The 16451-nt window shown below is 39.0% G+C and overlaps 1 protein-coding gene across 5 annotated transcripts; it reads left to right on the forward strand.

The window, feature by feature from the left end:
* Positions 1-769: 769 nt before the first annotated feature.
* igsf5b (immunoglobulin superfamily, member 5b) lies at positions 770-15951 on the forward strand. 5 transcript variants are annotated; one of them, XM_046390405.1, is made up of 11 exons: positions 770-918; positions 2026-2112; positions 2620-2685; positions 3968-4282; positions 7351-7478; positions 7732-7897; positions 8474-8605; positions 13262-13286; positions 13961-14049; positions 15039-15115; positions 15793-15949. In XM_046390405.1, exons 2-11 carry the CDS (start codon positions 2064-2066, stop codon positions 15901-15903), a joined length of 1158 nt encoding a protein of 385 aa, XP_046246361.1. In that variant the 5' UTR covers positions 770-918; positions 2026-2063; the 3' UTR covers positions 15904-15949. The 5 variants fall into 5 exon arrangements, with proteins under 5 accessions (XP_046246361.1, XP_046246363.1, XP_046246364.1 ...); XM_046390403.1 differs by lacking the exon at positions 770-918 and adding an exon at positions 1006-1051 and having other exon boundaries at positions 15793-15951; XM_046390407.1 differs by lacking the exon at positions 2620-2685 and having other exon boundaries at positions 15793-15947.
* The last annotated feature ends 500 nt before the right edge of the window (positions 15952-16451 follow it).

The following is a 16451-nucleotide window of genomic DNA, read 5'->3' on the forward strand; positions in this document are numbered from 1 at the left end:
GTGGTAACATAAAATAAACACAGTCAAACAAATCAATTTAAATAATGAATAACTAACAAACAATAAATAAACTAATAATAAGTAACCTAACAAACATTTCCTTGGGAGTGCTACCAGTAGCCTACTGTAACCTGTTAACTTTAAAGATGATCTGAAAAGTTAAGAGATTAGGTATTACAGTCCATTCCAAATAATGGAACAAAACTAGATGGCAATCTGTAGTTTTACAGAAAATCAGGAAAAACTACAAGTGTTAGCTTCATGGTGGTGCTATGGGAAAAGTTGCAGCATCAGCAGTCATATGACACATTGCCAGAGAATCATGACAGTGTCAACCAAATTTCTTGTGACTCTCAATCCATTTAAAAGTTGCTGAGACATTTCACTAGAAGCCAAAAATGTGAACTCATAGTAGTGTTACAGGCAGTAAAGTTATTATGAATCATCCTCTGGGGAACTTGAATGTCTGTTTACTTTATTGCAATCCATCCAAATGTTACTGAGATATTTCAGTCTGAAAGAAAGTGGTGGCCCAACCTACAGACAGACTGGCATTGCAGCCCAGAGCCAAGCCACTAGTATGCCTAAAGCTTATTAAAGCATGCATAACTGTCTTCATCTGCCATGTTTCTCATGCAGATACATCATCCACTGTGTTCAAATCCATTCATTGGAAGAGGGTGGAGGTCTACTTGTGAGGCCCCTGGGGAATTTCAAGGGACATTGTTTGCAGTCTGAGTCAGTCTGTATATTTACATCTGTGTGTAGCATGGGGCAAAGTACCCACTGCATTTGGTAATATTTAACAGGACAGTTTTGGGTGACATGGCTGAACAAGCATGAAGAAAAAGCAGCATTGTTGATATGTACCCACTGCTTGTGACACTTGCTGCTGATCCACAGAGACACCAGACTGAGGTGAGTCAAACAGACACAGTGTTATAGGAATTGTGGTTATTTATTTTTCACTTAATGTGGATTTCAGTTTTATTCAGGAGATGCTATTTTCAGCTGTGTGTGAAAGAAAGGGCCCAGAGACATGTGCAGTGCTGTAAGTTACTTATATACAAGACTTCTTTGATTTTACTGGATAATTTGGAGAATCAAAACAAGTTCTTTCCTGAATTAAATTGAAATAAAACTCCCTGGAGTTGCTGAAGAGTTTGTGGTCATAACAAAGAAATACACAGAGATGACCATGCTGCATGAAAGCATTTATTCAGGTTCTGCTTGCCTTCATTTCCTGTAACTTGCTTTGTCTCTTCAGGTTGGTTAGACATTTTTGCATTTGTTCATTTATTCATTTATTCAAGTGTCATTAAATCATTGAGTTCAATGTTTAATGTTTGAGATGACAAGAATGCACAAGCTTGAGTAAAGCTCAGAACTGATAAAACAGGAATTAATTCCAACAAACAAAATAAGTGTTATTAATTTTTCTGATCTGTTTTTCTTTTGTTAAGGAAACTTTAGCAAAACTCATAATGTTATTACCATTTCGTCTTAAAAGATGTTATATATGTTAATGATACTAATTTACATTTTAACACCACAACAGCCATTCTAGCACCTCTGTGAGGCTGTACTTAGGAATAGTGGTGCTTTCTGCTAAATGTAAACTTCAGACATGGCAGTGCTAACACACAGGTGTTTATCAGGTACGCTGTTTATTAGGTTCATCGTCTTTAGCATGTTAGCATGCTAATATTTGATAATTCGCACTTAATACAAAGTACTGCTGAGGCTGATGGAAATGCATTATTATTATTATTTTTTTATGAATCAATGGAATTAACAAATGTAAATTTTGACCTAAAGATGAAGTCAAGATTACCTGGGGGACATGAATATCTAATGTCATGGACATCCACCCTGTACTTGTCCAGTTGTTTAATTTGACATCACAAATCTAATGGTGGCCTGGAGGAAAAATCAGAGGATCAACAACATTAGTAGCATTCATCTTCTTGGCAACAAAGTTATGTGTACCACATTTTAGGGAATAATTCAGTTCTCTTTTTTCAGATCCATTCAGCACTGAACGATGGAATGACCGATTAAGCATGGACATCTATTCTGTGTTAGTCCTCCTACTTTCATGCAGGATTCAAGGTGAGAGTTCACCTCAAAACAAACACAGCAGTTCGCTGATATTAATGGCCATATTCAGTGTCGTGGTGCGCTTAATAGCAGCACCCCTCAGATTAAACCCACAGACAATCTAATTAGAGAGCCTAATGATCTATCTGCACTTTATAATTAATTTTCTTCAAAATGGCTGCCTATCTAGTTAACACTAAGATGTATCCAGTGGTCAGGGGACTTCAGAGTCACTGGTTTGTGGTCCCAGTGGGAGCATGCACAGATTATGCTCATTAGTCTGCCATTCTCTGATTGCAATGAAAAGAAATAGCTGTATAGGCTGGCCTAGATATTTCCAAGGTCTCATTTCCAAAAAAGATGCATAATTTATGATTCTGCATGCTGGCTGTAGAAGGTAACACAGTTAGCTCACCACAAACAAGTTATATATCACCGTAAGTACTGTGATGTAAACCTGGTATTTCATTTTTCATGGTTTACTATCAATATTAATTAGTCTTCTTCTTAATTTGTCAGTGAAAGAAAGACGCAAAGATATATGCTGGAATCCATCTGGGGAACTGTGCATTGATGCGTATCTGTGTGCATATGTCTGGGTGATATTTATAGAGTTTCTGTAGAGCTAGAGCACACTAGATATGAATGTTTCCTCATAAAGTCTATTCTTCTGTTTTAGTCCTCGTGTAATCCTTCAGGCCTCATCAGATTCTGCAGGTTCCTGTTTAAATGTTTACCCTGCACAATGATTCCATGGCCCGTTGATGACAGCTACAGATTAATTTACACTCTCCTTTTTCTGTCAGAATTTCTTTCTTAAATCCCATTTGCCCTCATTCATGCACTCAGCCAAATCACAAATCTCCATCTGGACAGCCAGAGTAAGAAACAGATTTAGGGAGTTGTTGCTGTCATTCTCTTTCTTTGTCTCTTTATCCCTCTAAGGCTGACATCATTCTTTTCTTTCTGCCTTTCTTCACTCTTCACTTCCCTTTCATCTCTGACTCCACGTCTGGAATTTGTTTGAAAATGACAAACACCGGTTCCTCTGTCATAGCAAGATTTAGATTTCTACACTATGATTAATGACAAAAAACTCTTGGCTCACATTTGACTAAAACAATACTGCTTAATAATTTTTCTCTTCTTTGAACAAACTGAGTGTGGATGCTTCTACTTATCTGCCATTTATTCTCCGCTATATTTATGGTTTTCCTGCTAGTTTCAATTTATCTCTTGACCATGAAATGCAACATCTCTTCTCAAATAATGTGTGGTTTAGGTTTTGTATATAAATCTTCTAAATCCTGAGTGCCCAAACATTAATATAACATTAATATTACTGCTCTTATTAGGTGTTGCTGAAGGAATAGTTCAACATTTTGGGAAATACAGTCTCTGCTAATTGACGGCAGGACTCCAGGAAGCCACTGCATACAGTCAAGAAATAGTTGAGTACATAACCAATAAAATGTAATAAAAAAATAAATAAATAAAAAATAAGGGCAGCAAGGTGGTGCAGTGGTTGGTACTGTCGCCTCATAGCAAGAGGGGTCCAGGTTGGGCCCTTTCGTGTGGAGTTTGCATGTTCTCCCTGTGCCTGCGTGGGTTTTCTCTGGGTTCTTTGGCTTCCTCCCACAATCCCAAAAAACATGCACGTTAGGTTAACTGGCTACTCTACATTTTCCCTTAGTGTGAGAGTGTGTGGTTGTCTGTCTTTGTGTGCCAGCCCTACGATTGACTGGCGACCAGTCCAGGGTGTACCCTGCCTCTCTTACTTCAAAAACTACTTACTACTTCAACTTCAAGATGCAAGGACTTGCTAATGTGTTTTAGGTCTGTTTTTGTATTTTTGTATTTATAACAGCTGGAGCTCAGTTGAAGCTGTCACCTGAAACACTAACTGTCCTGCGAGGAGAGGAGGCCCGGTTTACCTGCAGCACCACCAACCCCCAGTGGACTGTGATGACGTGGCTGCTAAACGGTGAGGTGGTTATCACCATCTCCAACGAGACCGGTGTCCTTCCCTCCGTCAACACTGATTCGACAGCCGAGAAAAACTGTGACTCACCGGGAGACTGCTGGGTGTTTGTCCTGAAGAACACAGAGAGGCAGAACCAGGGACAAGTGACCTGTGACCTCCAGGGCATTGAAAGGAAATCAGCAAGCCTGTTTGTACAAGGTCTGCATGTTCATATGTAAATGTACGTTTGAGTGTGAGAGAGACTCACAGGAGTCTACACTCCTCTGTGTGTGTTACCTTGATTCATTGTAGCAGGAAGGCAGCAATACACTGTTTATTTCTGCTCCAGAGAATTTCAAAGGCTTTTGTGTAGCCTCTCAGGGATACTCATTTTCCTCATGCACAAAGCAGCAAAGGAAACCAAGCAGATAGCGAGCCTCAACTGCAGCCATTGCATTGTAAGAGAGCAGAAACATACCGAATTTAACCTTGACAAAGCAAAAAGCAGTATGTGGAGAAAGGGGTAAATGAGGGGACGAAGCAAAAGCCGCTTTAACTGTGCCCACCCACATGCCGTAATCTGTACTCACTAAAAAAGAACACAACGAGCCAGAGACAAATAAAATGTAGTGTTGTGCCTCAGCATCCAATGTACTCATCCTAATTAAGTGCCCTCGTTTTAATTTGTTTGAAGTGTGGGTTCAAGAAGTTTTCAGTTTCCTATAAATAGAGCTCATCTAGCACCTGAGTGATCATTCATGGTGTATATCAAAGGTGGGAAATCATTTGGGACTGTGTGGTGGAGAAGTGTTGCCCAGGCATGTTTGATAGTCTCTCTGTGACATTGTTGATGACAGTGTGGGTGGTGTCGGGATAGGAATTGATTGGCCCTCAGACATAAATACCAGGTGGAAAGTACTGGACTCCACGCCAGTCAGACCAGGCAGCAGAGTAGGATTTACAACCAATTTCTTCTCCTCCCCTCATTTAGTGCATATTTTTTGTCGATGCTGTGCCAAAGGCTGTGTGAGGACTTGGTGACACATTTGCTGGAGAGTTAAGAGTCAGGATTTGATAAGAACCAGTAGTTCTCGGCAGTTCTGATAGTGTTATTATCTCGAGCTGGAGGGCACTGCAGTGTGAACCAGCATTTTAACAAGTGGGATTTCCCTGATATTAATAACTAAAGAAAAATATCACTTGACATCTAAACGAGCAAGTTCAAGAGCAATTTCTGCACTTAAATTGGCCGTATCATTCACAAACAGTTTCATTTCCACACAAATTAGGCACTGTACAAAATTATGGATGGAGGGAAGGTCAGAAAGGGGTACACAATTTTTTTCCTTTTCACTCCTGAGAGGGTTATCTAACTTTTTTGAGAGCAGAGAATGAATTTTGTAATGAAATTAAAAATCATGATTAAAAGAAGGGATTGTGACCCCCAACACAATATTTTTGTGTAGTCCCTTAGTTCAAAGATTTGCCTGATGAAAAAAATGTCATAAATGACCATGGACCCGTACGTCTCTTGACCTCACCGTTTAGCTTACTTGCATGTATGGTATGTACAAACTGAACTGAGAGCTCAGCTAAAAACAAACAAACAAAAATAAAAAACATCTCCTCTGCAAAAAGCGAGAGGAAACAAAACCAATGACCCATCGCCTCCAATATATTATGGAGAGAACCTCCATTGCTGCCAGGACCACAAATTCCCGCTGACATATGCGACCATTAGCAGTAGTGTATGGTGAATCAGACCCTCCAGTCTTGATGCAGAGGATCACTATGGCCTGACACAGCCTTTGAATTAATTGTGCATGTTGGCACAGCCAGTTAACAGTCAGCAACTCTGGCTGTGATTTGTGTACTGCAGCTCCAAATATACTGTTGGAATGTGGCCACAAATCTGCACTGGGCTGGTTGACTCTGTATGCGATCATCCACACTCCCTACTTTAATTGTCCGATATGAAGATCAAGTAAACATGACTATACGCTCTTACTTGCTCTTGCCGTGCCCTCTCTGCCTGATTCTAGTACTCACTCATGCGCAAATACAGCACACGTACTTGAGCCTTACACTGGAGCAAATCAATATGGTTGCATGCCCTGTTGAGTACAAGCAGGATCTGCAGTGAAGACTTGCGCTGCAGAGAAAGAGAACTCTTTGATAATCAATTGATCAGAGAAGGGTGAACATGCCTGTGATGATCGGCCTGTAGGGCATAGAGCCCCCCTCATTGGAATAAATTCATACCCACATATACAATAAATGTCTTATATACCATTCATGTAACACTAATCCTTTGCACAGACACGTACAGGTCTGCTGACTTCAAATAGCAGTTTCCCCTCTGAGAATCCTTGCTGAAAACTCATTGGAATTAGAGTTGACTGAGGACTCCCTGCCTCACACAGCCTGACACAGCAGCACAAAGTCTTCAGAGTTCCCCTACAGTGATTAACAAACCTTATGAAACCTTATTTCAAGGATCACTTAGATTGGAGCGTTGGGAGGGAGTGATGAAGTCGTTCCTTTTTCTGTTCAGATGTATCAATCAGCCATGATCGCCTAGAGCCCTTCATCAGTCACTGCAAATGAGCCTGCTGGTTCCTCGCCAACCTTTATTCACTGGTGCTGAGATTCTCTGAAAGCAGCTGGAGTCCACTATCAGAACCGGTCGCTTTTACAATTGGATGGCATGATGTTTATGACACCTAATCCGGCATCGAACAAAAACCCCTGGAAAAAAGGGACAGCCAATAATCCGTACAAAACATCTGAGGATCTGAACCGAAATCAACACAGACATGTCATTCGCTTAGACAAAGCACCAAAGCTTCTGTAATTATCTTTCTGTCTATAGCAATTGTCTGTTGCATTCACCGCCTTTCATTTTACCAGACAATAGACTTCAAATATGAGATACTGTATCTCTCAAGGCCTTAAGTGGCTTATTTGGCTGGCATGGAAGGAGATGAAGGGGAAAAGAGGAGAAACGTTTGTCAGGCAATTGAGACTTTGAGACATGCGATCAATCACCCGGGACGAATGAAATCCGTCTTTTGTAAGTGAGCAGACCAACTGAGGAGGTGATACTCATTGTTGGGTTCAAATATCTGCACGCAACCACATGAATTTCAAAAGACACTGTTGATGAAATTCAAAGATTCTTACCCAGTTTTTGTCAGTTTTCATAAACTTGTCATACAGAAGGATATACAGTATACATGCATGCATGAACATAAATAAGAAAAAAAATTGTTTTCATCCAATTACAGAAAAGGGCAGCGTGAAAGTCTTTGGGGATGACAAGTTGGCCTTAAAGGGGCAGTCGGTCCTGTTTGAATGCCAAGCATCAGGATGGTATCCTCAACCTACTTTGCAGTGGCAGGTGAATAACAAAATGGTAAGTACATACTGCGAATCCTCGTCACTATTATCTTTACATTAAAAGAGGTAGTTTTTAGAACTTAGAATAAAAGAGATCACAGAGACACTCACATTACAAGAACTTTGAGTTTTGCATTTGGTTTTGGGTTCAGCTGTTCCTTCAGTTCTGTTTTGAATCTTTACAGACTCTGCAAAATTCCATCAACTGAGAATGTAAACATCCAGTTTGTCAGCAGAATGCAAATAATATTCATTTTATTTCTCTGGAGATCAGCGAGGGTGAATACAACATCAGTACTGAAGAATCGGGGAGAAGCCTCTTCACTGTGAACAGCAGCCTCCGTGTGACAGCAGCAAAGAGCTCTTGTGTGGATTGTCTGGCCTCTGTGTCTGCCCTCCCCACACCACTGAAGAGCAGCATCCGCCTGACAGTGGGTGGGTGAAAACAGCCATTAAATTAAATAAAATATGCATGCACACAAAGGCACACAGAGAGGTCTCTATTAATCCTCTCTCTGTTGTGCCCTAGTTTAGTTCTCCGTCTCTACGTGTCTGCATGTTTTTGTCTTTTTTTTTAAAATCTGTCTCTCTTTGTGTGTTTCATTTTGTTCTTTCAACATTTCTCATTTGGGAATCCTCTGAATCATCACTGAGCATTATTACTGAAGAGTGGAACAGAAAGGAGCTGACAAATCACCACTGCATGAGTTTGCATCACAGTCACAGAAGTGGAGCTGAGGTTGCAAACCTCTTTTAGGCCTACACCTTCGAAATCCAAATGCAACTTTATTATCTTAGTGATGTTCCATTTGTTGTTGTCACATTTTTGTGAAATCCACTCCGAGCAGCATCCCCCAGAAAACACCCTCATGCCCACTGCTGCAAATTAAAACAGGAAATTAAACACAGCTTTCTTTGGACTGTGCCTGCAAATCTGTAATTGAACTGCAAAGTAACAACACCGCTTCAGCATTTCTTTACCAAAACACTGATGTGACCTTCTCTCCTCAGTTACAGAGGTGGAGCAGGAAGGAAGTGACTGCACAGTCCCGCTGGCGATAACTGCCTCCCTCTCTGCTATCCTGCTGCTCCTCCTGCTCTGCATCTGCACTGTCCTCTGGTACAGACAAAGGATACAAACAAGTAGGCACTTTTCTCTTACTTAAGTTGCTTGAGGTGGAAAAAAAAACCCTTCCCCTACACTTTTCCAGTACAGAATGTGTGATTAAAGTATAATGAAGAAGATAGGTGGTTACAAGCTCTGACTCGGCACTGCCCTGTGCTGGCCTTCACCAAGGGCACGCGATATTTTTTCTGACTAAGATGGAACATTAGTTGTCAGCAGAAAGCTTTTCTTCTCAGGAAACAGCACAAAGCAGAAAGATGCAAGGAGTATGTGTATGAAAGCAGGGTTTCAGGTTTAAATCCCAGAACAACTGGAACAATTCAAATGGGAGGGAGCAATGATTTTTTTATCCACACCCTGAACAGCTACTGCAGAGGTGATCTTGAACAAAACATTTCAACAGTTACACAGTAAAAATGTGTGAAGACAGTTCGGTCCCAATTAAGGTAGCTTCATTGAGTAGTTGTTAAAGTCCAACTGAAAATAAGCATCACATCTTTTTTCTGCACCAACATACTTATCTGCCCTGTTTACTACGAGAAAAGAAATATATTAAAAGTCATAATCAGAATCCAAACGAGAGAAATTACATTTTAGATTTTTTGGTTTAATGATTACACCTGCCATCTTTTTGCTCACCCGTTGGGTTGGTTGTCCATCCAAACTGATGGAGAATTTGTTTTCATACAGCGAATTGGATTGTGAAGTAACCATATGTGCCATAATATCAATGTTCTTCTACACGACAAAAGAGCCACAGACTAAAAATAGCCAATATTGCAACACAACATTTACACCAATTTTTCACTGTGATGAAGGTGAGAAAGTAAGCAAAAGTTTGAACTTCTTTTTCTAGCTCTTTTTTTAACAGTTTCAGTCACTTTTCATGTAAGGAACTGAGGACAACACAATGAGAGTGAAACTAAGTGACTATTTTTTTGCTTCACCTTCCAGTCTTTTTTTTTAAAAAACAAAACAAAAAACACTTTCTGATTTCTGCTGAGGTCAGACAACAATTTTTTGAACCAGTTCAGTTCAGGCATAAACTAACTCTTATTCAAAGTACAAGTGCTAACAAAACATCATCTGCCCACAGCTTGTAACTCCCCTGCTGGTGCTCAGCTTGGCTCTGCTGTCAATCAACCAGACACAATGACAAACCCAGTGCGAGGCCAAGAGTAAAAGGAACATTTCTATATTTTCCTGAAGATTTTTTTTTTATTATCGAAAATGAACCTTCAAAAATCATTTTGACAGTAAAAAGAGGTGGCTAAATGTGATTCAGTTGGACTGCACTTTAACTATTTCACACAACTAATGAAGCACCATACATGTTACAGTTGTACATCCATTACTTAATGCAGTGTTGTTAGCATTTCATGGGTATCAGAAACAGGATATTTACAGAGCCATTCACATAGAACAATAAGTGAAGAACAGAAATGTAATGTATCTTTATTTGTTCACTTGATTTCCTCAGTTCTATCTTTTGTTTGTTATGATCAAAATCTTCTGCAATATCTGAACGTTGTGCTAGTGTGCTTTACAATATCGTCCTCTATTAAATATTAGCCATGAAAAAGTGCTTCCACTTTCGTATGATTGGTGGCCTTTCTACTAGTGTATGATTTAAGAACAGTGTTACAGGATATTGCAGAAAATACCATGTCTGTTACTGAGTTCATCTCCAATCGATGCCAGTCACACCAGTGGGACGGTCTGATAAAGGCCGTTGAGATGTGCAGATAAGTTGATAGGTGTTTGGTGGGAATGTGGCAACCTTGGACAGGCTATCAACCCTGTACTGTAACACAGTGTCCCATCAAGCTTTTTCACTCAGCTTATCCTGTACATTTAAAGAAATATCTACACATTTTGGAAACATGCTTATTTGCTTTTTTAGTTTAATGACTGGATTCAATTCTCTTGTCTGTATCTTAAAAACAAAGCTACAGCTACAGCTCCTTTAATTAGCATAAAGTTTAGCACAAATACTGAGAAAAGAAGAGTCAAACAACCAGTATGACACTCTCCAATGGTAACACAATCTCTGAACTGGCATGTACAAATTGTAATAATTAAAAACATTGTTGCTAACAGTGAATCTCTAAGCTCTGGTATTGTTCCCACTGCTTTTAAAACACCTGTGGTTACATCCTTGTTAAAGAGACCTCTTGGTTAGTGTGAACCCAGTTTCAGTTTCCATCCACTCCACTGAAACAGCTAGGGAAACCTATGAACTATTAAGAGACTCCAATCTTTCATCTATCTTGCTGTTTTTAGACTTAAGTGTCGCTTTTAACTATTTGAACTTTTCTTGTTTAATTTATACTTTAATAATGGAACGCAAAGCTGGACATACTATAATTGTATGGTGCTAATGTGGTGTTCCCCTAGAGTTATATTTTCAAGAAACATAGCACAATATTATATCATATTATTGCTATGCTGATGACAATATATCTTCCTATAACAGTCATTGTTTCCTCCACACTGGTTAAATTTGAGAAATCATCACTGGATGTGCAATAATTTCATTTCAATGCACACAAGGCTGTGATCCATATAGATTCATATCACTTTTTGCAGTCTTTTTCATTAACCTTGATGGATGGCTGCACAGTTTCTCACACCCTTACAATCTGGGAATAGTATTCAGGCCTTCTCTTAGGCTTGAGCCACACTCGAATATAAGAATATAACATGCCTTCGGTCCTTTCCAAATTAGGCTATTGTAATGCACTTTTCTCTAGCCTACCTAAAGTAATAAAAGATCTCCAGTTGGTCCAGAATGCAGCTAACAGAATCCTCCCACGATGGCAAAGGTTAGATCATATAAAACCAGCACGTTAGTCTGTGCATTGCCCACCAGACCACCAAAAGGTGATTTCAAAATCCTCCTTTTAACATACAAGGCTCCCATATATATGTCGTTATTTCTCTATACAGTCCATAATGTCCTTTACGTTTCTTTGATGCCGGTTGCTTAACAATTCTTTGATTTACTAAGAACTCTTTTGATATGTGTGCCTGTCAGTGCACTGGAGACAAGCTCTGTTGATATTTTCAAACCCAGACTCAAATCACGTCTGTTTGGCTGCCCTAATCGCTGACTGCTTTCTTTGTGGATGATCCTGTTATGATTACACTGCACTCTCTGTGTTTTTTGCTAACCTCCACCTTGTTGTCTAATTAACATCTTTGTGTGTGTGTGTGTGTGTGAACACATATGTATGTTTCTTTATGCGTAATATTGTTTTTTTGTTTTTTTTTGTTACTGTTTTTTACTTGTAAAGTCTACAAAGACCCGCTGGATGATGTGCACATTAAATAAACTCAAGTTGAAGCTGACTGTATCTTGGTTGTGATCTTTACTTTGCTTTTTTGTTGTTTCTTTTTAATTAAACAAACAAGATCTATTTGTTAATTAATGAGCTTTAGAGGTGTTGGCAGGTGGATTTAACTGCTTTTGGGCAGAGTCATAGCTGTTTGCTCTTGTTTGGAATATTTGTGTTAGGCAAAGATAATTGACTGCTTGCTGTACCTTCACACATATCTGACAAAAACGGGTGTTTTTTTCTTCTCATCTAACTCTTGAAAAAAATAATCTTTGTTTCTTTATGACTCTTTGTTTTCCAGTCCAAGTCCAAGGTGACTAAGGCTATACCAACTTGCCTTACAAAACCCATTACGGGTAATAAGGGTTTAAAACTACAACCCTTATAGAACTCATAGCTTGACCCAGCGTTTTAGTAATGTGGTCAGACTACTTGTCACCTGTGTGATGTTGTAAAAAGTCTGTTGCCAAGATCTTTCCAGAGTGCCATCTCTGTTGTTTTATTGTACAAGGAGGTGGAGGAGGCCTGTTTGTGTGCGATAACAAAAAGTAGCCCTAAGTCACACATTTAGAAGTCAGTCTAATCCCTGTGACTGATTGTGGACCATTGCAAATCACGGCTATGGTTTAGAGCTAAGGGATTATCATAAAGCAGGTATGACCTTTCTCCTCTGGCAGCTGATTCTGTACCTGAGACTCTCATACTTCCTTCACCATTGTCCTGGCAGCTTTAATGTAACATCCCTAAGCAAGTTAAATTAACTTCATGAGGATGTTTCACATGTTAGAGGATGTGGAATACGTCCAAGTCACTAAGCTCTTCTTTTAGTAATCCACCTCAATGGGGAGTAATGTACGCTTTGTAATTATTAGGAAAAGAGAAGGGATCCAGTATAGTCACCCTCAAAGACTTTGGACAGCATGACAGTGGGGATTTAAAATATAATGATTAAGGCAATTTCTGTCTCTGTAAAAGGAACAGTTTATATCTCTCCTGAGGCAAGCACCATCTGCACCATTGTTATATTGTTATGTTTTCGCTGTGGCCAGGAGGACCTTTGGCAAACACAACCATGAAGTCGTGTTACAAAACTCATTAACACTCAGCTCCAGCTTTCACTGTTGAATTGCAAACTGACTGGGGGCTAAGATATTAGTGCTAAACCCAAAACTAATAAATGGGAGGACATTTACAGCTTTCATATTGCTGTAGAGCACAATGTAGTGTGAGCACATTGGTTCTGTGGTCAATGCAGTGAAAATAGTAAAGTTAGTGGCTGATAGCTCATAATAGTTCTGTGAACTTAATGCCTCATATTTTTTTTCTACCTTTCAGAACTGAGCTCACAGGAGGCAATAAGGTAAGATTTAAGAGCTTTTCTAGCCATCTTTTACTTTATGGGACTATTTTTAAATGATGAAACCCTTCACTTCTTTTTAAAAATAAAAATAACTTTTAGATGAGCTGTGACATGTTGAGGGAAAGAGGCTGAGAATGTAAGTAGAGATGTAGCTGTACTGAGCTCCATTTATACTTTACATAAGTTAATGTGGAGCCTCAGCATGAATGTCGAATCATATGTAATACTTATTTCTGAGAATGAATGAATGGGCTATTTTTTGTTTCTCATTATAAAAGTAAATTGAAGACATAAATTTGAAATTACAAGCATTAAATAGTCATTACATTTTGTAACAACTTAGTTTAAATTTGAATTGTCATTAGCTCATTTAAAAAGCAGACATGTTAAGCATTATATTTGTCAGCATTTCCCATGCAGCTGATTTTATAGGTTTTCCACTGAGCACACTGAAGTGATTGGGTCAAATAAAATGCAGTGAAAAATTATAATAATGTTCATTTTTAATCTGTCAAAGCGCTTTGTGATAAAAACAATGCAGAGGCCCCTGTCACAATGCAGCTTTGTGAGAAAAGAAAATTGTCTGTTCACAACTGTGCAGCCTCTAATGAAGTGGCTCTGCCGGGTCTCGGCTAAAGGTTATTTACTCTATTGAACCGTTGATTTTTTTGCAGCTTTGACCAATCATGGAGCGGGAGAGGCTCGGTTGTTGAGGTGACAGGGGGGAAGGTCAACTCTGGATACTCTAGTGAAGATCCCACAGGTGAGAGAGTGATGTGTAATTCATCAGCTATAACTGTTTCATTACAAGCGTAGCAACAGGTACAGAAAAAGATTTCAGTTCAATCTAACAAACTGTAGATTTAAATTACAATCATTAAGTTTACTGCTGTACTAGCTGCACATGTGAGTCACATTCTTACAAATGTGTAACACTATTTGATGTTAGATATTGTTATATTTTTGGATGTGTTTTTCCTGCTGTGTCAGGAATGTGCTGGTTCCCATTCATATCGACTCAACATCAAAATCAATCAGTTGTCTCGCAATGAGTTGTGAAATTTATAGCATTTAACATGAAATCTGTATTAATTTATTATTATTGTTGTTGCTGTTGTTGTTATTATTATTATTATGTCAGTGGTGAACTTATTGCATTTAGATTCTCCACAACAATAATGTTACTTTGTCAAAGAAAAGTCAATCACTAATCAATAGTCACATTGGATGGAAATGCAGTCAGTGGATGTCTGGAAATTCCTAAAACCCTGCAACCAAAAAGTACATGATTGTATAGTATGGGATATACAGTAAATACATGCAAAAACACTGGCATGGCCCTTTTACTTATTACTCTATCACTTACACACTCACAGTACATGAACACAGTGATTAGTACCATATTATAATGTTGTTGATAATATAATAGCATAATCTTTTGCTGCGTGAGGCATTTTAAAATGGCTTCATGTTTTAATCAAATGCTTAATGCAGTTCTTACATCAGGGATACCTGAACAGCTACAAAGGACATTTGACACAAAACAGTCAAGCAAAACATTTTATTCTGTGTGTCAGACAGAAACAGATTAAAATCCATTGTAAAATTTTGTTTACTTGATATACATGTTGGACCACTGAATTGACTAATTTCTAATATTTTGCTGAGGTCAGCGTTTGTCCAAAGTATGCTGTAGCTGATCAGAGGGCTGTGAGGTTAGATCAGGCTAAATTGCTGTTTTTCATCCTGCAGATGCAGATTACAGTGAGGTGAGGGTGGAAACTGGTGGCCATACTGCTAGCCAGATGGACTTTGTCACCTTCAACAAGGTAAGATGAAAGATGAAAGAAAGTGACATATTTTGTCATTGGAGGGAACTCACTCCAACGAAATTTGTGCTCTGCATTTAACCCACCCAAGTGACGTGCACACACACACACAGCAAACCCGGGGCAGTGGGCGACCGCGTGCAGCACCCGGGGAGCAGTGGGGGTTAGGTACCTTGCTCAAGGGTACCTCAGCCATGGACACCGGGACGGGGAATCGAACCAGCGATCCACCGGTTACGGGTCCGACACCCTAAACGCTGATCCACGACTGCCCCAAGATAGATAGATATATAGATCTAATCGACTAATTGATGTATTAGTATAGTTAATAGTTGTATTAATTCTGGATAATATAAAATATTAATTCTGTAGACTGGTTTAAATGGCTTTTTCCCCAATAACCTCTGATGTACAATGGCCTTGACTTGAGGTGCTTTGAGTCTGTCAAATAAGATCATCTTATCTGGAAGATACTAAAAATGCAGCACAATCAGTTTGAGGATTTGGGCTGTAGTTGTCTTCCAGTCATCCTGTTCCCATGTCTACAGGTGATTGTACACTAATCATGTTGTTTACAGGAAAGTTGTCAGAACAGGAATCTCAGTTCGTAGCTTTTTCTTCTGATTGTTGTGCATTTACTGTGCTCACTAAATCCTAAATTTGATGTTGTATCCCAGGTCCCTGATGTTGTGTCCTCCAGCAGCCTATCTCTACACGGTCAAAGCCAATCCCAGGTGTGTCCTTCCGAGGAAAGTTCCAAGAATGTCAGGAGGATCACTACAGTTTGAATATGTTTTTTATGAGGTTAATTGAGGTAACAATGTGTTTGCATATTATAATATTTGACATTCTTGTAGAAGTTCGTGTTATGTGATCTAAACTTATGTATGTGTGTACAGCAATTATTTTGCGATACATGTGAAACATTGTGATACCTTTATCATTAACATGTAATGCATCCTTAAAATATGTCAACTTTTGTTTTTAATCACAAATAACGTTCTTTTTTAATCTTCATTAAATTTAATTTTGTGTTCCTTTTTATTCTTGTACTGAAATTGTTTGTACAGGCCATAGTAATTTGGACAAAAATTGATATCTGCTTTTATAGACAGACATCAGCATTTAAAGAGACATTTGAGTTTATTATAACTTATTGTTGCAGCTTTGCTTAGGACCTTATCTGTTTGATGTGACATCCATCAGTATTTGCTGAGTGTTGAAATAGATGATGCCAAAAGGGCTTTTCACACTGCATATTTTTATCCCAAGTCTGACCCCAAGATAACTTAGCCAATTTTCACAAACACATAATGTTGATTCAGGGCTAACCTAA

The sequence above is a fragment of the Scatophagus argus genome, chromosome 5, assembly GCF_020382885.2.
Source record: "Scatophagus argus isolate fScaArg1 chromosome 5, fScaArg1.pri, whole genome shotgun sequence".
NCBI lineage: Eukaryota > Metazoa > Chordata > Actinopteri > Scatophagidae > Scatophagus > Scatophagus argus.